This window comes from Salvelinus alpinus, chromosome 2 (assembly GCF_045679555.1).
Source record: "Salvelinus alpinus chromosome 2, SLU_Salpinus.1, whole genome shotgun sequence".
Taxonomy (NCBI): Eukaryota; Metazoa; Chordata; class Actinopteri; order Salmoniformes; family Salmonidae; genus Salvelinus; species Salvelinus alpinus.
In genome coordinates this window covers 56,111,966-56,132,458 of record NC_092087.1, presented here as the reverse complement: position 1 = coordinate 56,132,458, position 20,493 = coordinate 56,111,966, and the positions used below count along the sequence as shown (strand labels likewise).

Genomic DNA, 20,493 nt, shown 5'->3' with positions numbered 1-20,493 from the left:
AGCAGAGAGGAATGAGTCAGAGGTCTGCCAGCAGCCACGAGCTGACCATGCGCGTTCACATGAGAGTTTGCTCCCGTTGCATTTGCTTTTCTGAAGACAAAGGAATTCTCCGGTTGGAACATTATTGAAGAATTATGTTAAAAACATCCTAAAGATTGATTCAATACATCATTTGACATGTTTCTACTGACTGTTACGGAACTTTTTGACATTTCGTCTGCTTTTAGTGAACGCGCTTCGTGACTTTGGATTTGTTTACCAAACGCGCTAACAAAAGTAACTATTTGGACATAAATGATGGACATTACCGAACAAAACTGACATTTCTTGTGGAAGTGGGAGTCCTGGGAGTGCATTCCAATGAAGATCAGCAAAGGTAAGTGAAGATTTATAATGCTTTTATGACTTTTGTTGACTGCATAATATGGCGGCTATATTTGTGTCTTGATTGGGCTCTGAGTGTCGACCTCAGATTATTGCATGGTTTTTGCTTTTTCCGTAAAGCTTTTTTGAAATCTGACGCAGCGGTTGCATTAAGGAGAAGTGCATCTAAAATTCCATGCATAACAGTTGTATCTTTTAGCAATGTTTATTATGAGTATTCCTGTAAATTGATGTGGCTCTCTGCAAAATCAAAGGATGTTTTGGAACTTCTGAACGTAAGGCGCCAATGTAAACTCAGATTTTTGGATATAAATATGAACTTCACCGAACAAAACATACATGTATTGTGTAACATGAAGTCCTATGAGCGTCATCTGATGAAGATCATCAAAGGTTAGTGATTAATTTTATCTATATTTCTGCTTTTTGTGAATCCTCTCTTTGGCTGAAAAAATGGCTGTGTTATTCTGTGAATAGGCACTCACCTAACATAATCTTTTGGTTTGCTTTCATCGTAACGCCTTTTCGAAATCGGGCACTGTGGCTGGACAACAAGTGTATCTTTAAAATGGTGTAAAATACATGTATGTTTGAGGAATTCTAATAATGGGGTTTCTGTTGTTTTGAATTTGGCGCCCTGCAGTTTCACTGGCTGTTGAAGAGGTGGGACGCTAACATCTCACATCTAGAGAGGTTTTAAGTTCCTGACATTATTAACCCTATTGTGGCTTTTTGGTGTTTATGACCTGTACGTGTATCTGTACATTGCTGCCATTTTACCTGAGGCCTGGTTTATAGTAAACCAGCAGGAATGCAGACACCTCACTTTAGCACGTTAGCATGTTAGCTAGCACAGGAAGTAGCCTACATGCTGTTTATACAGGATGGCCTGGTTTCCATAGCCACTTCCGGTTCAGCTGCAACACTGTAAGACATTGTATCAGTCATAGTTAGGAGGATCAATTCTATACAATTACTAAAATGTCTGTGATAACTCACTCCCATATGGTAGTCTCATAGACAGCACACATCTACAGTTTCATAAATGTTAAAAGATTGATCCAAATGTGAACTGTCATAAAAAAAATATATTAGTTTTGCCACTTAAGGTGCACTGTGACAGTGCACAGATAGTATGCCACAATGTACAGTGTGGACACGCGTCAATTTAGTAATGTCAAGGCTATATGATGCTCTCCATGGAACTTAACCCCATCTCCTCTTACCCAACATGGCAAAATTAGTGCAAACAAGAGTTCATTGAATCATGGGGCCCAAATCATAGAAAGGCAATCCACATTTGATCTTAAAGGACTACAAGTGTGTGACAGTGCAAAGGGATTAAAAACAACATTATATTGCTAAGAAGAATAGCTATCATATACGGCCTTATGCTAGGCAAACACAATTCATTCATATCATCCACTATCTGGGAGCACTGTAGCTTTGTATTTACTGACAAAATGTTTACATAACTTTTAGATTGACCACAGCATTGACAGGCAGCCAGATTCGATCAACTGTCAACTGGTGCGGGACATAATGGATAGCAAAATCCAGATGCCTCTGAGCCATCACTGGCTTCAATATAAACAAAACTTCATTGTGGTGTTGTTGATATAAAGAAGACTTGTGCTATAAGTTGCTTCAATATCAAGCATGATATTATTAGGTAGCCTATAAATGGAGAGCATTGGGCCAAATGGAAAATTAACAAAGCAACTCTTTTAATGCTTAATGCATATATTTTTTGAGGTTTGAGATCTTATAATAGTTTCTGTTTGACTGAGGAAATCTAATTATAACAGAGCTTATAGACAAACTGGACCAGTATTGCGAAACAATATCATTGCCACGGCTGTCTACATAAGCTTCATGCTTTTTTAAATTCAAAATATGGCGAGCTACTTCTGGTGTCATTATTGTACAATCTAATTACAAAATTGAGGCCTTTAGAAACATATACTCAATCGTATTTTATAACTGGTAGTTCTTCCTGTGAGCAAAACACTGTCCTATCGGCTATAGTACGCACTAGAAATTCTCAGGCTGGCATATCTTAACTGTTTGCAAAGGGAACATATAAGGAAGCGGACGTAAGTAATGTACACACGATAAATTCGAATCTAGACTAAAAATCAACATGAGGAAGAATGTTTGGAATATATGTTCAAGATGTTGTGGGAAAAAATGTGCCTATGTGAGCTCGATGCGGTATAGGCGAATGCGTAATATGGAACATATGGATATACGCAAACGTACACATGGCGAACCAATCATGCATTTTTACAATGTGGGATGAAAATAATGTCTCATAACTGTTTGGCTTCAATTGCTTTGTTCGTTTTTTTAGCTTTCCTCCACCCAGTAACTGTTGAGAGAAACTTTGCCAGCAGGTGCAGTTTTTATCCCAAGGGCAATAAACTCATTAGGAATAGTTCCCATTTCTGCTCCAATCAAATATGATTACGTGTCGTGGCTATCATGCATCCATGTACATATAGCCTATGAATATGTGAGATCAAGGATAAATAGATGCGAAAAGGATAATAGTAGGCAAAGCGTTCACATATTGCGTTACCAGTAGCCTACCATTGGCTATAAGACATAGGCATATAGGCTAGTCTACCCTAAACATAGTGAATTCCCATTGTGTATCATGATGGTTTTTCTGATTATTTCTTAGTATGTGTAAATGTGTTATGCAGAGTGGCTTTGGTATGAATTGGTCATTGTTACTTTTACCATGTGGGGAATGCAGTTATCACCTATTGTGTAAAATAGGTCATGAAATAAAATAATGTTCTTCTGCAGGGAAAAACTTAGGCGTAATTTTGCATGAATTATGAGCAGTTGAAAGTACACCCTGACAACTGTGAGCAATTACGTCCGTATTCGTATACAATTTAGCTATTCGTTTGCGCTGGATAGGACAGGCATCGTACGCACCATATTTCTGCATGGGACTTTACAGCACCGCGCCTTTAACTACAATTTATATACACAGTGAAAGGTTTCGCCACTTGCTCATAGCAATACACCTTTTGAGGTAACATCTCCGATGATATCAACTTCCAAAGAGTTACTGCGGAGCAGTAGGCTACAAAGATGCAGGAAAGTTTCAGGAAATGCATTAGTCTCAATTATGAAATGTTCTTTGAAGGCTGTATGCAATGCATATCATGATACTATATTTCAGATGAAGTCACATTTGTCAATATGCGTGGTTGATAAATGCAGTATAGCCGCATGCAACACATTTGCGCAACTGAAAAAAGGATGTAACATCCAATCTAAATGTATAGCCTTACAAATGAGTATTTAATAGTAATTACCTTGTTGCAGTGATAATAGTCCAAAGAGGTCAGGCAACTTGAATCAGTTGGTAATGTACATGAGCCCACGCTTGAAGGGGGTGCTGGATAAAATCTCACGTCCATCTCAGGGTCCGCAAGACTGACGGCATGAAAGCAGCGCCAATGCCTGTGACTCTCTCTCTCTATATATATATCTATCTCTCTCCCTATTTCTCTCGCTCTCTCTCTCTACTGTTTTACCAAACAAAAAGAAACAGAATGCTTGAAAGAAAAAGGGGTTGATTCTCTCAAATCACTCTCCTCACATCCGCTGGTGCTCTCACTTCAACACTATCAAGCTTCTGCAATGATGCTATATCGATAAATACATATATTTGTGTTCGCAGCAGGAAAAATACTCTCAAAGTTCACTTTGCGGAAAAAAAACGTAGATGTTTCAGCAACTAAACATGAAACAACGTTGACTGAAATTGTTTACAACAACTCAGCATCAACGTTGCATGCAAAAGATATAGCCAAAATAGTTCTATGTTCTCCCAAAAACGTTCGGCTGTTTCTATTTTCCAGTCGCGCGCTCACTCCCTGTCTGCTTTGTCATGTAGGAGTGTTTATCCATGTGTTCACTTCGAGTTATAGTTCGACTACTTCTTTCCATACCGAATGCCATGCGACCTCTACCGATAACAGAGGGAATAGGGGGACAAGAAGAGAAAGAGCGAGATGAAGGGGGAGGGGAGATACAGTATCAGACTGATTGACAACCGATCCAGTTCCACTGCGGTTCGGAGAAATCAGAGTTTATGGAGATGATGTAGCTATGAAAACATAGCCAGACGATTCGGATAGCCTACCCAACGGCCAATTTAGGGCTCTCTATAGGCTAAGTTAATGTCATAGATATTGACCCCAACCTCCTTTTTACTTTACTTTTAAGGCTAGTAATACGCTAAATGGTAATAGGGACAAGTGCAGGTATTTTTGCAACAACAACAAAACTTAATAAGACCTACATATTAATTGTGGGACATATGCCTGTCTCTAACACACCCAACGCATCTAATCAATTTATCATCAAGACCTTGATCAGTGCAGTGGAATCATGAGTTTTAGTGGTGGAACAATATCCCAGGGTTAGACTGGGACCAGAAATCCTCCTGGGCATTTCTGATACACCCGCCCATTAGCCCGGTGTGTTTAATAGGACAGCAACCAGTTAGCCAAATGATTATCATTCTGCGCAAAAATCATGACAGTTGCGGGGTTGGACATTTCTTAATTAACACACTCATGGGCCGCTTCTGCGTCACTTCTCTGGCTCTTTTTTAACCAAAATATGAAATGTTCTCCGGTGAGACCAGCCCATGCACCTGCTTTATTGCCAGTCCGTTTTTTGTTCATCCTGTAGCTTTCCATGGACCAGGGTGGGTAACTACTGCTGTAGTGTAGAGATGTTGTGTATTATAGTTTGTTTGTCAATGTCAATGTCCAATTGCAAGAACTACAAACAGCTTTCTCAGTTAACTCAGTACTATGTATCATTGGCTGTGTTTACACCTATGTATCAATGGCTGTGTTTACACAGGCAGCCCAAATCTGATGTTTTGTACAAAATACCAATTAGTGGAAAAGATCAGACATTGCAGCTCTACATTGTAGCCTACCTTCCCTTTGTGATAATCTCGAGTCTACTCTTGATTCCACTATAATTGAGAATTTCAATAAGCATTTTTCTACGGCTGGCCATGCTTTCCACCTGGCTGCCCCTACCCCGGACAACAGCACTGCCCTCCCCTCTGCTACTCGCCCAAGCCTTCCCCATTTCTCTTTCTCCCAAATACAGTCAGCTGATGTTCTAAATGAGCTGCAAAATCTGGACCCTTACAAATCAGCCGGGCTAGATAATCTGGACCCTTTCTTTCTAAAACTATCTGCTGAAATTGTTGCCACCCCTATTACTAGCCTCTTCAACCTCTCTTTCGTGTCGTCTGAGATCCCCAAAGATTGGAAAGCAGCTGCGGTTATCCCCCTCTTCAAACGGGGGGACACCCTTGACCCTAACTGCTACAGACCTATATCTATCCTACCCTGCCTTTCTAAGGTCTTCGAAAGCCAAGTCAACAAACAGATTACCGACCATTTCGAATCCCACCACACCTTCTCCGCTATGCAATCTGGTTTCAGAGCTGGTCATGGGTGCACCTCAGCCACGCTCAAGGTCATAAACGATATCGTAACCGCCATCGATAGGAAACAATACTGTGCAGCCGTATTCATTGACCTGGCCAAGGCTTTTGACTCTGTCAATCACCACATCCTCATTGGCAGACTCGACAGCCTTGGTTTCTCTAATGATTGCCTCGCCTGGTTCACCAACTACTTCTCTGATCGAGTTCAGTGTGTCAAATCGGAGGGTCTGTTGTCCGGGCCTCTGGCAGTCTCTATGGGGGTGCCACAGGGTTCAATTCTTGGACCGACTCTCTTCTCTGTTTACATCAATGATGTCGCTCTTGCTGCTGGTGATTCTCTGATCCACCTCTACGCAGACGACACTATTCTGTATACTTCTGGCCCTTCTTTTGACACTGTGTTAACAACCCTCCAGGCGAGCTTCAATGCCATACAACTCTCCTTCCGTGGCCTCCAACTGCTCTTAAATACAAGTAAAACCAAATGCATGCTCTTCAACCGATCGCTGCCTGCTCCTGCCCGCCTGTCCAACATCACTACTTTGGACGGCTCTGACTTAGAATATGTGGACAACTACAAATACCTAGGTGTCTGGTTAGACTGTAAACTCTCCTTCCAGACTCACATCAAACATCTCCAATCCAAAGTCAAATCTAGAATTGGCTTCCTATTCCGCAACAAAGCATCCTTTACTCATGCTGCCAAACATACCCTTGTAAAACTGACCATCCTACCAATCCTCAACTTCGGTGATGTCATTTACAAAATAGCCTCCAAAACCCTACTCAATAAATTGGATGCAGTCTATCACAGTGCCATCCGTTTTGTCACCAAAGCCCCATATACTACCCACCACTGCGACCTGTACACTCTCGTTGGCTGGCCCTCGCTTCATACTCGTCGCCAAACCCACTGGTTCCAGGTCATCTACAAGACCCTGCTAGGTAAAGTCCCCCCTTATCTCAGCTCGCTGGTCACCATAGCAGCACCTACCTGTAGCACGCGCTCCAGCAGGTATATCTCTCTAGTCACCCCCAAAACCAATTCTTCCTTTGGACGCCTCTCCTTCCAGTTCTCTGCTGCCAATGACTGGAACGAACTACAAAAATCTCTGAAACTGGAAACACCTATCTCCCTCACTAGCTTTAAGCACCAGCTGTCAGAGCAGCTCATAGATTACTGCACCTGTACATAACCCATCTACAATTTAGCCCAAACAACTACCTCTTTACCTACTGTATTTATTTATTAATTTATTTTGCTCCTTTGCACCCCATTATTTCTGTCTCTACTTTGCACTTTCTTCCACTGCAAACCAACCATTCCAGTGTTTTTTTAGTTTTTATTTTACTTGCTGTGTTGTACTCACTTCGCCTCCATGGCCTTTTATATTTTTATTTATTTATACATATATTTGTTTGCCTTCACCTCCCTTATCTCACCTCACTTGCTCACATTGTATATAGACTTATTTTTTTTTTCACTGTATTATTGACTATATGTTTGTTTTACTCCATGTGTAACTATGTGTTGTTGTATGTGTCGAACTGCTTTGCTTTATCTTGGCCAGGTCGCAATTGTAAATGAGAACGTGTTCTCAATTTGCCTACCTGGTTAAATAAAGGTTAAATAAATAAAATAAAATAAATACAGAAAATTAGGACCATTGTACATTTGGTGTTCTATATCTATGTATATACCGTGGCAATAAAAATGTAGCAACACTTAGATTCAGCAAGTTAAAGGTACACATTTCAGTAACTTCATTATGTCACTCAAAACATGATGCCGTGTTAAATGTTGGATTAGGGGAGACGAATCTGGTTTATCTGGGGACCTGTCATTTTTTACATTCTTCACTGTCCTTCTTTGACGAACCAGTTTGCACATATTTGGGTCACAGTGAATTTTAGCACCGAATTAGCACTAAATGCAGTTTATCATGATGAATATAGTTTAGGTTTGACACAAAAGATAAATAATATTTTATGGTGTCTAACATTTAGAGATAGACAGGTTAATTGTGAACTGATTAACACTGACAACTATTTCTAACTGCAACAAGGTCTTACGTAACGTGGTAGTTTACTCAATAGGTACCCTGATGAAGACAGCTTACCTGTCGAAAGGTTGGTAAATTAAATATTTTTTGCATCTGAGCTCCTAGAGTGTGCGGCTCTCCTTTATTTTTAAGTTTTCTACTCCGCTAGCCAGCACCTCGCCTAAATAGGTGTGCACTTCTTTTTCTTCTAGTTTACTCAATAGAACATTTTCTGGACACAATTGTTTTGCACATCAATATTCTGTTTTCTGCCAAATTGTGATAGATATCTTTGATGATGAGTCAATCAGTAGTAAACTCAGCAAAAAAAGAAACGTCCTCTCACTGTCAACTGCGTTCATTTTCAGCAAACTTAACATGTGTAAATATTTGTATGAACATAACAAGATTCAACAACTGAGACACAAACTGAACAAGTTCCACAGACATGTGGCTAACAGAAATGCAATGTGTCCCTGAGCAAAGGGGGGGTCAAAATCAATAGTAACAGTCAGTATCTGGTGTGGCCACCAGCTGCATTAAGTACTGCAGTGCATTTCCTCCTCATGGACTGCACCAGGTTTGCCTGGTCTTGCTGTGAGATGTTACCCCACTCTTCCACTAAGGCACCTGCAAGTTCCCGGACATTTCTGGGGGGAATGGCCCTAGCCCTCACCCTCCGATCCAACAGGTCCCAAACGTGCTTAATCCGACCATCACCCCTGCTGAGACAAAACCGCGACTCGTCAGTGAAGAGCACTTTTTGCCAGTCCTGTCGGTTCCAGCAATGGTGGGTTTGTACCCATAGGCGACGTTGTTGCCGGTGATGTCTGGTGAGGACCTGCCTTACAACAGGCCTACAAGGCCTCAGTCCAGCCTCTCGCAGCCTATTGCGGACAGTCTGAGCACTGATGGAGTGATTGTGCGTTCCTGGTGTAACTCGGGCAGTTGTTGCCATCCTGTACCTGTCCCGCAGGTGTGATGTTCGGATGTACCGATCCTGTGCAGGTGTTTTGCGGACGACACTACAGTGGTAGGCTTGATTACCAACAACGACGAGACGGCCTCGGGAGGTGAGGGCCCTCGGAGTGTGGTGTCAGGAAAATAACCTCACACTCAACGTCAACAAAACAAAGGAGATGATTGTGGACTTCAGGAAACAGCAGAGGGAGCACCCCCCTATCCACATCGACGGGACAGTAGTGGAGAAGGTGGAAAGTTTTAAGTTCCCCGGTGTACACATCACGGACAAACTGAATTGGTCCACCCACACAGACAGCGTTGTGAAGAAGGCGCAGCAGCGCCTCTTCAACCTCAGGAGGCTGAAGAAATTCGGCATGTCACCAAAAGCACTCACAAACTTCTACAGATGCACAATCGAGAGCATCCTGTCGGGCTGTATCACCGCCTGGTACGGCAACTGCTCCGCCCACAACCGTAAGGCTCTCCAGAGGGTAGTGAGGTCTGCACAACGCATCACCGGGGGCAAACTACCTGCCCTCCAGGACACCTACACCACCCGATGTCACAGGAAGGCCATAAAGATCATTAAGGACAACAACCACCCAAGCCACTGCCTGTTCACCCCGCTATCATCCAGAAGGCGAGGTCAGTACAGGTGCATCACAAAGCAGGGACCGAGAGACTGAAAAACAGCTTCTATCTCAAGGCCATCAGACTGTTAAACAGCCACCACTAACATTTAGTGGCCGCTGCCAACATACTGACTCAACTCCAGCCACTTTAATAATGGGAATTGATGGAAATTATGTAAAAATGTATCACTAGCCACTTTAAACAATGACACTTAATATAATGTTTACATACCCTACATTACTCATCTCATATGTATATGTATATACTGTACTCTATATCATTCACTGCATCTTGCCATCTTTATGTAATACATGTATCACTAGCCACTTTAAACTATGCCACTTTATGTTTACATACCCTACATTACTCATCTCATATGTATAGACTGTACACTATACCATCTACTGCATCTTGCCTATGCCGTTCTGTACCATCACTCATTCATATATCTTTATGTACATATTCTTTATCCCTTTACACTTGTGTGTATAAGGTAGTAGTTTTGTTAGGTTAGATTACTTGTTGGTTATTACTGCATTGTCGGAACTAGAAGCACAAGCATTTCGCTACACTCGCATTAACATCTGCTAACCATGTGTATGTGACAAATACAATTTGATTTGATTTGATTTGTTGTTACAGGTGGCCTGCCACTGCGAGGACGATCAGCTGTACGTCCTGTCTCCCTGTAGCGCTGTCTTAGACGTCTCACAGTACGGACAGTACAATTTATTGCCCTGGCCACATCTGCAGTCCTCATGCCTCCTTGCTTTCTTTTGGTGTTTTTCATAGTCAGTAGAAAGGTCTCTTTAGTGTCCTAAGTTTTCATAACTGTGACCTTAATTTCCAACCGTCTGTAAGCTGTTAGTGTCTTAGACGACCGTTCCACAGGTGCATGTTCATTAATTGTTTATGGTTCATTGAACAAGCATGGGAAACAGTGTTTAAACTCTTTACAATGAAGATCTGTGAAGTTATTTGGATTTCTACGAATTATCTTTGAAAGACAGGGTCCTGAAAAAGAGATGTTTCTTTTTTTGCTGAGTTTATATGTATTTTATTTGAAGAGTCTACTTGCAAAAACTGTGATATGTGGAAGTCGCTCTGGATAGGATTGTCTGCTAAATTACAAAATAAAAAAATATGAAATTGGGTAGATTGGTAGAAAAAAGCAAGACATAAAAGGGCAGCAGATCTCCCAGTGAGCCTTTGCATAGCCATGGAATTCAATTCAAGGAGCGGCTTTCACTGAGAATACAGTAGATGTCCTTTTCTATCAGAGTCCCTATATCCTCCGGACTGTTGATAGATATGACCTGGGAGATAATACAGCAATGGCATTGCAGCACCTCAGCACTGACCCAGCCACACATCCCTGGTCCAAACTAGCCCATCCACACAGCCGACAAAACAGGATGAAAACATTGCATGCTCACATCACAAAGCAACCGAGAGGAAAAATAACATCACTTACAGCTAAGTGTTTATCTTGCTCTCCCTCTCTCTAAGAATAAGAAACAACAAGTATAAACTACACGGTGTGCATGTGTGTGTACATATGTGCATTTGTGTACCTCCGGTCAGGTGTGTGTGTGTGTGTGTGTGTGTTTCTATGTGCCTGCATGTGTGTGTGTGGACGGGAGTGAACTCTCATTGTCATCACAGTGGGTGACTTGTTGCCCCCCCCCCACCCTCCCCTTAGGAACAGGCCTTCATCAGTATGGCTATTACTCAGCGTGGTGGCACAGGCCCTGGGGTGCGAACTTGTTTAATACCAGCGACAGATGGGTCGCTCATTGGGCATGCCGAGCTCGCCTACTATTGGCTGCAGCTAGCTCTAGCCATTGGCGAGGCTAGCTCTAGCGACTCAGGCCAGCGGATGGGTTAACTGGCACAGGGATACCAAATGGCTTCATGGCAATGGAATGTGTAGTGCCCCAGCATCCCTCACTACTAGCCTGGGAGAGAGAGAGAGAGAGAGAGAGAGAGAGAGAGAGAGAGAGAGAGAGAGAGAGAGAGAGAGAGAGAGAGAGAGAGAGAGAGAGAGAGAGAGAGAGAGAGAGAGAGAGAGAGAGGGAGAGAAAGAGAGAGTCAGAAAGTGTGTGTGAAGAGAGAGAGAGAGAGAGAGAGAGAGAGAGAGAGAGAGAGAGAGAGAGAGAGAGAGAGAGAGAGAGAGAGAGAGAGAGAGAGAGAGAGAGAGAGAGAGAGAGAGAGAGAGAGAGAGAGAGAGAGAGAGAGAGAACCCATCCCACATGGCCACTGAACTCTAAAAACGTGTATTATTTAAGAACAATTGATGGAGGATGGGTTCCTCCCCAACGACGGAAACTAATTATTACCACAACTTAATTTTCCTTTAATTACCAGCACTTTGGCAATTAGCGGCAGAACAAATGCAGTCCCATTTTTATTGCCACGATAAGAGCTGAGGCTGTCATTAGGAAATAGTAAAACATTAAATATGGCCCATTAAAGGATAGCACGTTGTATTTTGGATGATGTCAGCATTTAGTTTCTGATTCTGTCTCTTAATAGATTGGAACCTGAGCATATATGATTTTCTATTATATTTCCCAGGTCCAGTTTGAAATTAACTTTAGATGAAACATTCACATTCTGTGAAACTTAAGAAGTCAAAATGACTTTAAGTTATAGAAAGCAAAGTCTAATAAGTGTTCACAAATACAAACAAATAAATCAAGTGTAAAGTAATACATTATACATATGAGTAGTGCTTCATTTTACAGCCTGGTTTAAGCTGGTATTTACCTGGTATAACATTGTAACGATCGTCCTGGAAAGAAGGTGACCAAAACACAGCGTGGTAAGTGTTCATTGTAATTTAATAAAATAACCTGAACACTGAAACAACAAAAACAACAAAGAGAGTGAACGAAACGAAACAGTTCTGTCTGGTGCAACAACACAAAACAGAAAACAACTACCCACAACACACAGGTGGAAAAAAGCTACCTAAGTATGGTTCTCAATCAGAGACAACGATAGACAGCTGCCTCTGAATGAGAACCACACCCGGCCAAACACACAGAAAAGAAAACATAGAACACCAGACATAGAATGCCCACCCCAACTCACGCCCTGACAAACATTTAACTAAGAAACTATACTTCAACTGATAATAATCTCTCTTAGATGACTGGAGCTAATTCAGGTAAACTGTAGCTTTCTCGTTGGTTTATCTAATGTGTGGCCCTTTCATCTGTAACAAATAAGCAGCGTTATGCAAGTGTTATTTATTTAATGTCATGATGATAAGACCATCAGTACCCTCGGTGGTTATTAGAGCCGAAGTTGTCAAGATGCAGTTCCATCACAGGCTACTTCCTCCTATAAGAGGGTTCACCTGTCTTACTGCATCTTAAGTATTTATAACCATTCTCTTATAGACTTAAGTTGAGCAATCACTGACAGTTTCAGCACCGAAAGTCAAGAAGAAAAAAAATTCCGCACTTCTCAACTTAAGCTTATGAGAAAATTGTTATAAATATTTACATTATTTTCCATCTCTAAACATAATGGTGTACTTATGTTGCAGAGGCGTATTAGTTTACGAACAGGCCCGACTTAATTTTGAATGTTCCGTTCAATTACTTTTTACTTTGAGATAATCTATTAGTTATCTAAACAGTGATCCCACATTTGGCTGTATATTGCCATAAATGGCTGTTTGAAATACAGCAAACAGCCAATGGTAAACAGGAAATACTTCAAAGGCTCCATTAGGCAAGGCAATGAGTCACTAATGATCAGAATCTGCAGTGAAAGCCTTATTTCACTATAATTCACAGTACATGTATGGCATTCAAGCACACTTTCTCTCCATGCTCAAAACCAGCGCTGTTATTCAAAGAAGTTATAATTGTAAATCCTGTATACTGAAGGGAATGTGATTTTCAAAATGACACAGTGAATGGACACGGATGTAAATGGTTGTATTACATACCTTTGAGTGACTTTGATTAATTCAACATCATGCCCACGTGTTATAATCAGTGCATAAATATAATTAATGCATGTTTTGTTTTTTTACTTCTTTGACCTAATTAAGTAGTTTTTTTCAAGCCTGGTATAATAGTAGAATGTAAAAAGATCAGGGGGTTGAAATAGTGTATTGGTGAAATGTTAAAAGGCTCTTGATTGACAGTCAAGAGACTTAACATTTCACCAATACAGTATTTCGAACCCCTCGTCTTTTTACATTCTACTATTATACCAGACGCGAAATGCAACGCATGCATCCCTTGTAACCACCCACTCAGATAGAAGAGTTAAATGGATAGTTCAGCGATTTTGCATATTTGCTAGAGATATTTGTTTCCTTACCTTGAAAGAAGTCTATGAACAAGGAGTGCCTGGAATCCACACTGCCAACAATAAGCAACATTAGCATTCTTTGCACCATTTGGTAACAGTAGATTCCTTTCAAGGTAAGGAAACACATATCAAAATATGAAAAATCACTGGACTAACCATTTAACTCTTCTATCTGAGTGGGCAGTGTCAATCAAGAGACTTTCAGCATTTCACCATAGCATTAACTCCACACTACATTGATGTAGCGCCCCATCAGAGCGCAGGATAGGGTTTTTGTTGTCATGAATCTTGTTTTGGAGGCAGCTCTGCAGAGTGGTCATTATCTGGTACAGCCACAAAGTAATACAATTTTGACTTTGCAGCTGGTCCATTTAGCAGAAATCACTCAGTTCTGCCTCCACGGCAAGATTCGGGACTATAAACGTCAACCTGCCATTAGAGCAGCTGCAACTATAGCTAGCAGCTGGAATCAATGAGAGTGAATGAATAGGTTTGTGCTACTGCTAGCCCATCTACATGGGGGCTCATTTCTTTGTTCAAGTCATTTTCAGATTCATTCTTCAGCACCTCATCTCAGTCTCTGAATATGATTATAATGACTATGAACAAAGTCTGCGACTTTATGAAGATAATTGTACAACTGATACAGCAAATGATAATCATTCATATACCAGGCAGGTTTAACTGAAAAAAGTACAGATGTAGGATCTAAATTTGTCGTCCTTTGTAGTTCAGCTGGTAGAGCATGGTACTTATAACGCCAGGGTAGTGGGTTCAATTCCTGGGACCACCTAAATGTAAAATGTATGCACACATGACTGTAAGTTGCTTCTGATAAAAGTGTCTAAATAGCATAATTGATTCATCTTATGTTGATTTTCCATTTCCATGATAAATAATCCATATAATAATTCACATTTTCTGTTGCTGCATTATTATTTTCCTGCTGTAGCAAACTGGCTCAAATCTGTACAATCAAACATCATTACGTATAATAATCAGTACATTACGATTAAAATATTGTCTATGTCCATTGACCAGGTATGTGTATACTATGCAAGTGTTAACCAATATCTATAATGGGAGCGCCAGAAGCTAATGGGATTACTGCATTATGCTCTGAGCATCTTTATACATTTCAAGTATTAAGTTGGAGCAGGAAGCTGCTTTACATATGACCACTCTTACATTGAGGTCGCAGTCTTTGTTTCTCAAGGCTTTCTCAAGAGGGGGGATCCTACTCTACACACTGGATATGCTAATGAATCCATGGCAAAGAGCTGCTGAGCCGGTAGATATTGCTTTTATTTGCTTATTTATGAGATGCTCGGTTTAATTTCCATAGTTTTGTTGTTTCTCTTCCAGGAAGAAGCGACAGCGACTAGTGCAGGGTTTCCCAAACGCGTTCTTCAGGACCCCAAGGTGTGTACGTTTTTGGTTTTTGCCCTAGCACTACACAGCTGATTCAAATAATCAACTAATCATCAAGCTTTGATAATTTGAAACAGCTGTTTAGTGTTAGGGTACAAATCAAAACGTGCACACCTTGGGAATACGAGGACCGAGTTTGGGAAACACTGGACAAGAAAATGAACTAAAACTAGAACAGAGTTAGTAAGTAATAATTCAAATAAACTACTTACAGTTACTTGTTTTAATTAAGTGAGAGCTTTGAACTTGAAACACATTTGATTTAATACTCATAGCTTCTTCCTGAGCCATGTTTTTTTATTTTATTCTCTGCACCAACTGAAATGAAATTGACGATAGTTCCAGCATACCAACAACCATGGAGCCATGTTTCGCAGAATTTGCACTTTTCTGCCAAAGCATGGGGTCATATCAAAGCATGTCTGAATAAATTGAGGCTGTAGCAGAGTGCCACAAAGCTCTGTTCAGTGGTGAACCTTTGCTAACCTTTTCTAGCCACTGACCTTCAATAATGAGAATTTGTTGTCTCTTGTTCCTGAGACAATCCTCCATTGAAACAACTGCCATTCATTCAAGTTCCCCTCCACCCTTTGGGTGACCTCTCTCAAACTGGTAATTAGCTTGCAGTTGCAATTCTAAAGCACAAAACCCACTGCAGACAATATTCCATTCATTTGTGGGTAGGAAATTCAAATATAGGCTTCATAATCGTCCACACTCTCTTGTGTGTCGATGGACCACACACTGCATACTACTGTTGCACAGTTGACAGCATAGTATGCCTACTATCCATATGTGTGAATAATGGATGGGGCATAACTTTTCCACAACTTTACCATAAGTAACTACAACGTTTTCTTTTTCAAACTCATCAACTTGGCATTTGACTTTGAGAATCGAAATAGCCATAATCAGCAGTTTCTTTTTTATTATCTTGAATTCCACAAAATGCTTTGATCTCAGCTCTTGTGAAACTAGTTGTTTAGGTTGTTTAGCCCCAAGATTCAAGATATGTATTTTTGAACTCCCTCTCTTTACAAGCCCCCTCATCTTCGACCCTCTTGAATAAACCCATCATCATCATCCAGCCGTTCCCAGGGTGTTCCGCTAGTGTTGCACATGGTGCAGGAAGAGGGGGATGGGAGAAGGTGAGTGAGAGAGGGAGTGGGAAATGAAAGGAGGAAAAGGAAGATAAGAAAATTGAGGAAAATGCCCTTTGAATGGATTTAAAAGTCTGTGAGATTTCATGTAGCGAGAGAGCGAGAGAGAGAGAGAGAGAGAGAGTTTAATCTTTTTCATATCCTTTAAGGAATTCCCTAATTGATTAATGACTTCCATCTCATTGGGACTGGGTGCAATTTAAAGCTTAACTGAAGACTTTTACATCACATTCCTTAAAACAACACCAAATGAGAGAAAGAGATGATGACAGTGGGAATGAAAGAAAGAAGGGAAAATTATGGACATCTTCAGTAACTAAGAAATCATTTTAATATATTAATTGTAAATATCGCTATCCTTAGGCCTATAAACATAAACATGTCATTACTGTAGGCAGGAGTGTTTGTGTCACTATAATGACACACAGTTTATGTATTGGTAATGTTTGTTAATTTTACAAAGAGACTAGGTAGGAGGTTCACAGTGTGCTGGTCATAGCCACTCATTGAGATTGATAAATTGCAAAGGGGCCCAATCTTGCCTGTAGTGAGAGGGGGGGTGACAAACTCAATATACTTTAAAATGACTCAAACCAAATTGAGACTGTGTAGAAATTATAATGGACCTACTGTACATTTATTCCGTTTCTTGACTCTGTCCAGCTCGCTAATAATCACGTAAATTTAAGCTAGACAGTCAGGGAGTATAAAAAAATACCAAATCGATGGAGGACTAGCGTTTGCAAATTTTGACAGGGAGGAAATATTTGTACAAATCAGGGCCAGGGCCGGCCCTAGCCTTTTGGGGTCCATAAGCGAGATTTGGTGGCAGTATTTTTTCAGTATTACTTGAATATCCCTTTGAGCATGGTGAAGTTATTATACTGAACAAAAAAAACATGTAAAGTGTTGGTCTCATGTTTCATGAGCTGAAAAAGATCCCAGAAATGTTGCATATGCACAAAAAGCTTATTTCTCTCAAATGTTGTGCACAAATCTGTTTACATCCCTGTTAGTGAGTATTTCTCCTTTGCCAAGATAATCAATCCATCTGACAGGTGTGGCATATCAAGAAGCTGATCAAACAGCATGATCATTACACAGGTGCACCTTGCGTTGGGGAGAATAAAATGCCACTCTAAAATGTGCAGTTTTTTCACACAGCACAATGCCACAGATGTCTCAAGTTTTGAGGGAGTGTGCAATTGGCATGCTGGCTGCAGGAATGTCCACCAGAGCTGTTGCCAAAGAATTTCATTCTCATTTCTCTACCGTAAGCCACCTCCAACGTCATTTTAGAGAATTTGGCAGTACATTCGATCCAGCCTCACAACGGCAGACCACGTGTAACCACGCCAGCCCAGGACCTCCACATCTGGCTTCTTCACCTGCGGGATCGTCTGAGACCAGCCACCCGGACAGCTGTGGGTTTGCACAACCAAATAATTTCTGCACAAACTGTCAGAAACCGTCTCAGGGAAGCTCATTTGCGTGCTCGTCATCCTCACCAGGGTCTTGACCTGACTGCAGTTTGGCATCGTAACCGACTTCAGTGGGCAAATACTCCCCTTCGATGGCCACTGGCATGCTGGAGAAGTGGGCTCTTCATGGATAAATCCCGGTTTCAACTGTACCGGGCAAATGGCGTCGTGTGGGCGACATTGTGAACAGAGTACCCCATGGTGGAGGTTGCGTTATGGTATGGGCAGGCATAAGCTACGAACATCGAACACAATTGCATTTTATCAATAGCAATTTGAAGGCACAGAGATACCGTGACGAGATCCTGAGGCCCATTGCCGTGCCATTCATCCGCTGCCAACACCTCATGTTTCAGCATGATAATGCACGGCCCCATGTCGCAAGGATCTGTACACAATTCCTGGAAGCTGAACATGTTGCAGTTCTTCCATGGCCTGCATACTCACCAGACATGTCACCCATTGAGCATGTTTGGGATGCTCTGGATCAACGTGGACAACAGCATGTTCCAGTTCCCGCCAATATCAGGTCACTTCGAATAGCCATTGAAGAGGAGTGGGACAACATTTCACAGGCCACAATCAACAACCTGATCAACTCTATGTGAAGGAGATGTGTCACGCTGTGTGAGGTCACACCAGATACTGACTCGTTTTCTGATCAACGCACCTACCTTTTTTTAAGGTACAGTATTTGTGACAAACAGATCAGTGGAGGCTGCTGAGGGGAGGACGGCTCAATGTAATGCCTGGAATGGAGTCAATGGAATGGTATCAACCACATGGAAACCACATATTTGATACCATTCCATTGATTTCATTCCAGACATTATTATGAGCCGTCCACCCCTCAGCAGCCTCCAATGCAGCAGATGGATATCTGTACTCCCAGTCATGTGTAATCCATAAATTAGGGCCTAATGAATTTTTCAATTGACTGATTTCCTTATATGAACTGTAACTCAGTAAAATCTTTGAAATTGTTTCATGTTTCATTTATATTTTTGTTCAGTGTAATTACACTTTGGATGGTGTATCAATACACCCAGTCAATACAAAGATACAGGTGTCCTTCCTAGCTCAGTTGCTAGAGAGGAAGGAAACCACTCAGGGATTTTCACCATGAGGCCAATGGTGACTTTAAAACAGTTACGGAGTTTAATGGCTGTGATAGGAGAAATTAAGGATGGGTCAGCAACATTGTAGTTAATCCACAATACTAACATAAATGACAGAGTTAAACGAAGAAAGCCTGTACAGAATAAAAATGTTCCAAAACATGCATCCTGTTTGCAACAAGGCAGTAAAATAGTATTGTGGCAAAGCAATTAACTTTTTGTCCTTTGTTTGGGGAAAATCCTATACAACACATTACTGAGTACTGCTCTCCATATTTTCAAGCACAGTGGTGGCTGCATCATGTTATGGGTATGGTTGTAAAAAATAAATGGAATGAAGCTAAGCACAGGCAAAATCCTACAGGAAAACCTGGTTCAGTATGCTTTCCACCAGATACTGGGAAATGAATTAATCTTTCAGCAGGACAATAACCTAAAACATAACCTAAAACACAAGGCCAAATCTACATTGGAATTGCTTACCAAGAAGATAGTGAATGATCCTGAGTGGCCGAGTAACAGTTTTGACTTAAATCTACTTGAAAATCTATAGCAAGAACTGAAAATGGTTGTCTAGCAATGATCAACAACCAATTTGACAGAGGTTAAAGAATTTTGAAAAGAATACTAGGAAAATGTTTCACAATCCAGGTGTGTAAAGCTCTTAGAGACTTACCCAGAAATACTCATAGCTGTAATCGCTGACAAAGGTGCTTCTACAAAGTATTGACTCAGGGGTGTGAATTCTAATTTAAATTAGAAATTTCAGTATTTCGTTTTCATTGTTAAAAACATGTTTTCACTTTGTCATTATGGGGTAATGTGTATAGATGGATGAGATTTTTTTTATATTTAATACATTTTGAATGCAGGCTGTATCACAACAAAATGTGGAATAAGTCAAGGGGTATGAATACATTCTGAAGGCAGTGTATATTATAACGTACGTATGTACCTGCCAGCCATTGCTATTGTAGAATGCTAGTAACATGTTGTCCTTAATTTCTGAACATCTTTAACTGAAACTGTTTGCGATCTGTTACAACATACTGTAAATAATACAGTATATAGCAATTACATTATCAAACCCGTACAGCAAAGTACATTGTTTTCAAGGTATAAGCTAATCAAATCCATAAGCTTAAAAACAAACGTTGAATTTCATCATGATTATTTGCCCTTTCCATGTTTTTGACAGCGACATGGAAATATTTATATATTGGGGATTCTCCAGGCATTTCCAATTGCACATCAAAACCAGTGGAAAGAAACCAAAACAATAGTGACCTTTACGAAACATGTTATATTAAGTATGAAAGGTCAGCTGGTGGGGGTGGTGCAAGAGTAAAGCAGAGACACAGGTTACGTCCCAAATGGCACCCTCTTACCTATATAGTGCACTACTTTTGACCAGGGCCCATAGGGCTGGGAAGAGGGTGCCAT

General features: G+C 40.9%; 1 protein-coding gene across 2 annotated transcripts in view; it reads right to left on the bottom strand.

Annotated features, from left to right (window-relative positions):
- Positions 1 to 4,356, bottom strand: part of LOC139565402 (TOX high mobility group box family member 2-like) — a 143,172-nt gene extending 138,816 nt beyond the window's left edge. The window contains exon 1 of one of the 2 annotated variants that reach the window (XM_071385716.1): positions 3,720 to 4,356. In XM_071385716.1, the coding sequence (XP_071241817.1) occupies positions 3,720 to 3,824 (105 nt within the window). In that variant the 5' untranslated portion in view covers positions 3,825 to 4,356. The remainder of the gene's footprint in view (positions 1 to 3,719) is intronic. The other variant, XM_071385742.1, reaches the window with a different exon arrangement.
- Positions 4,357 to 20,493: the final 16,137 nt, after the last annotated feature.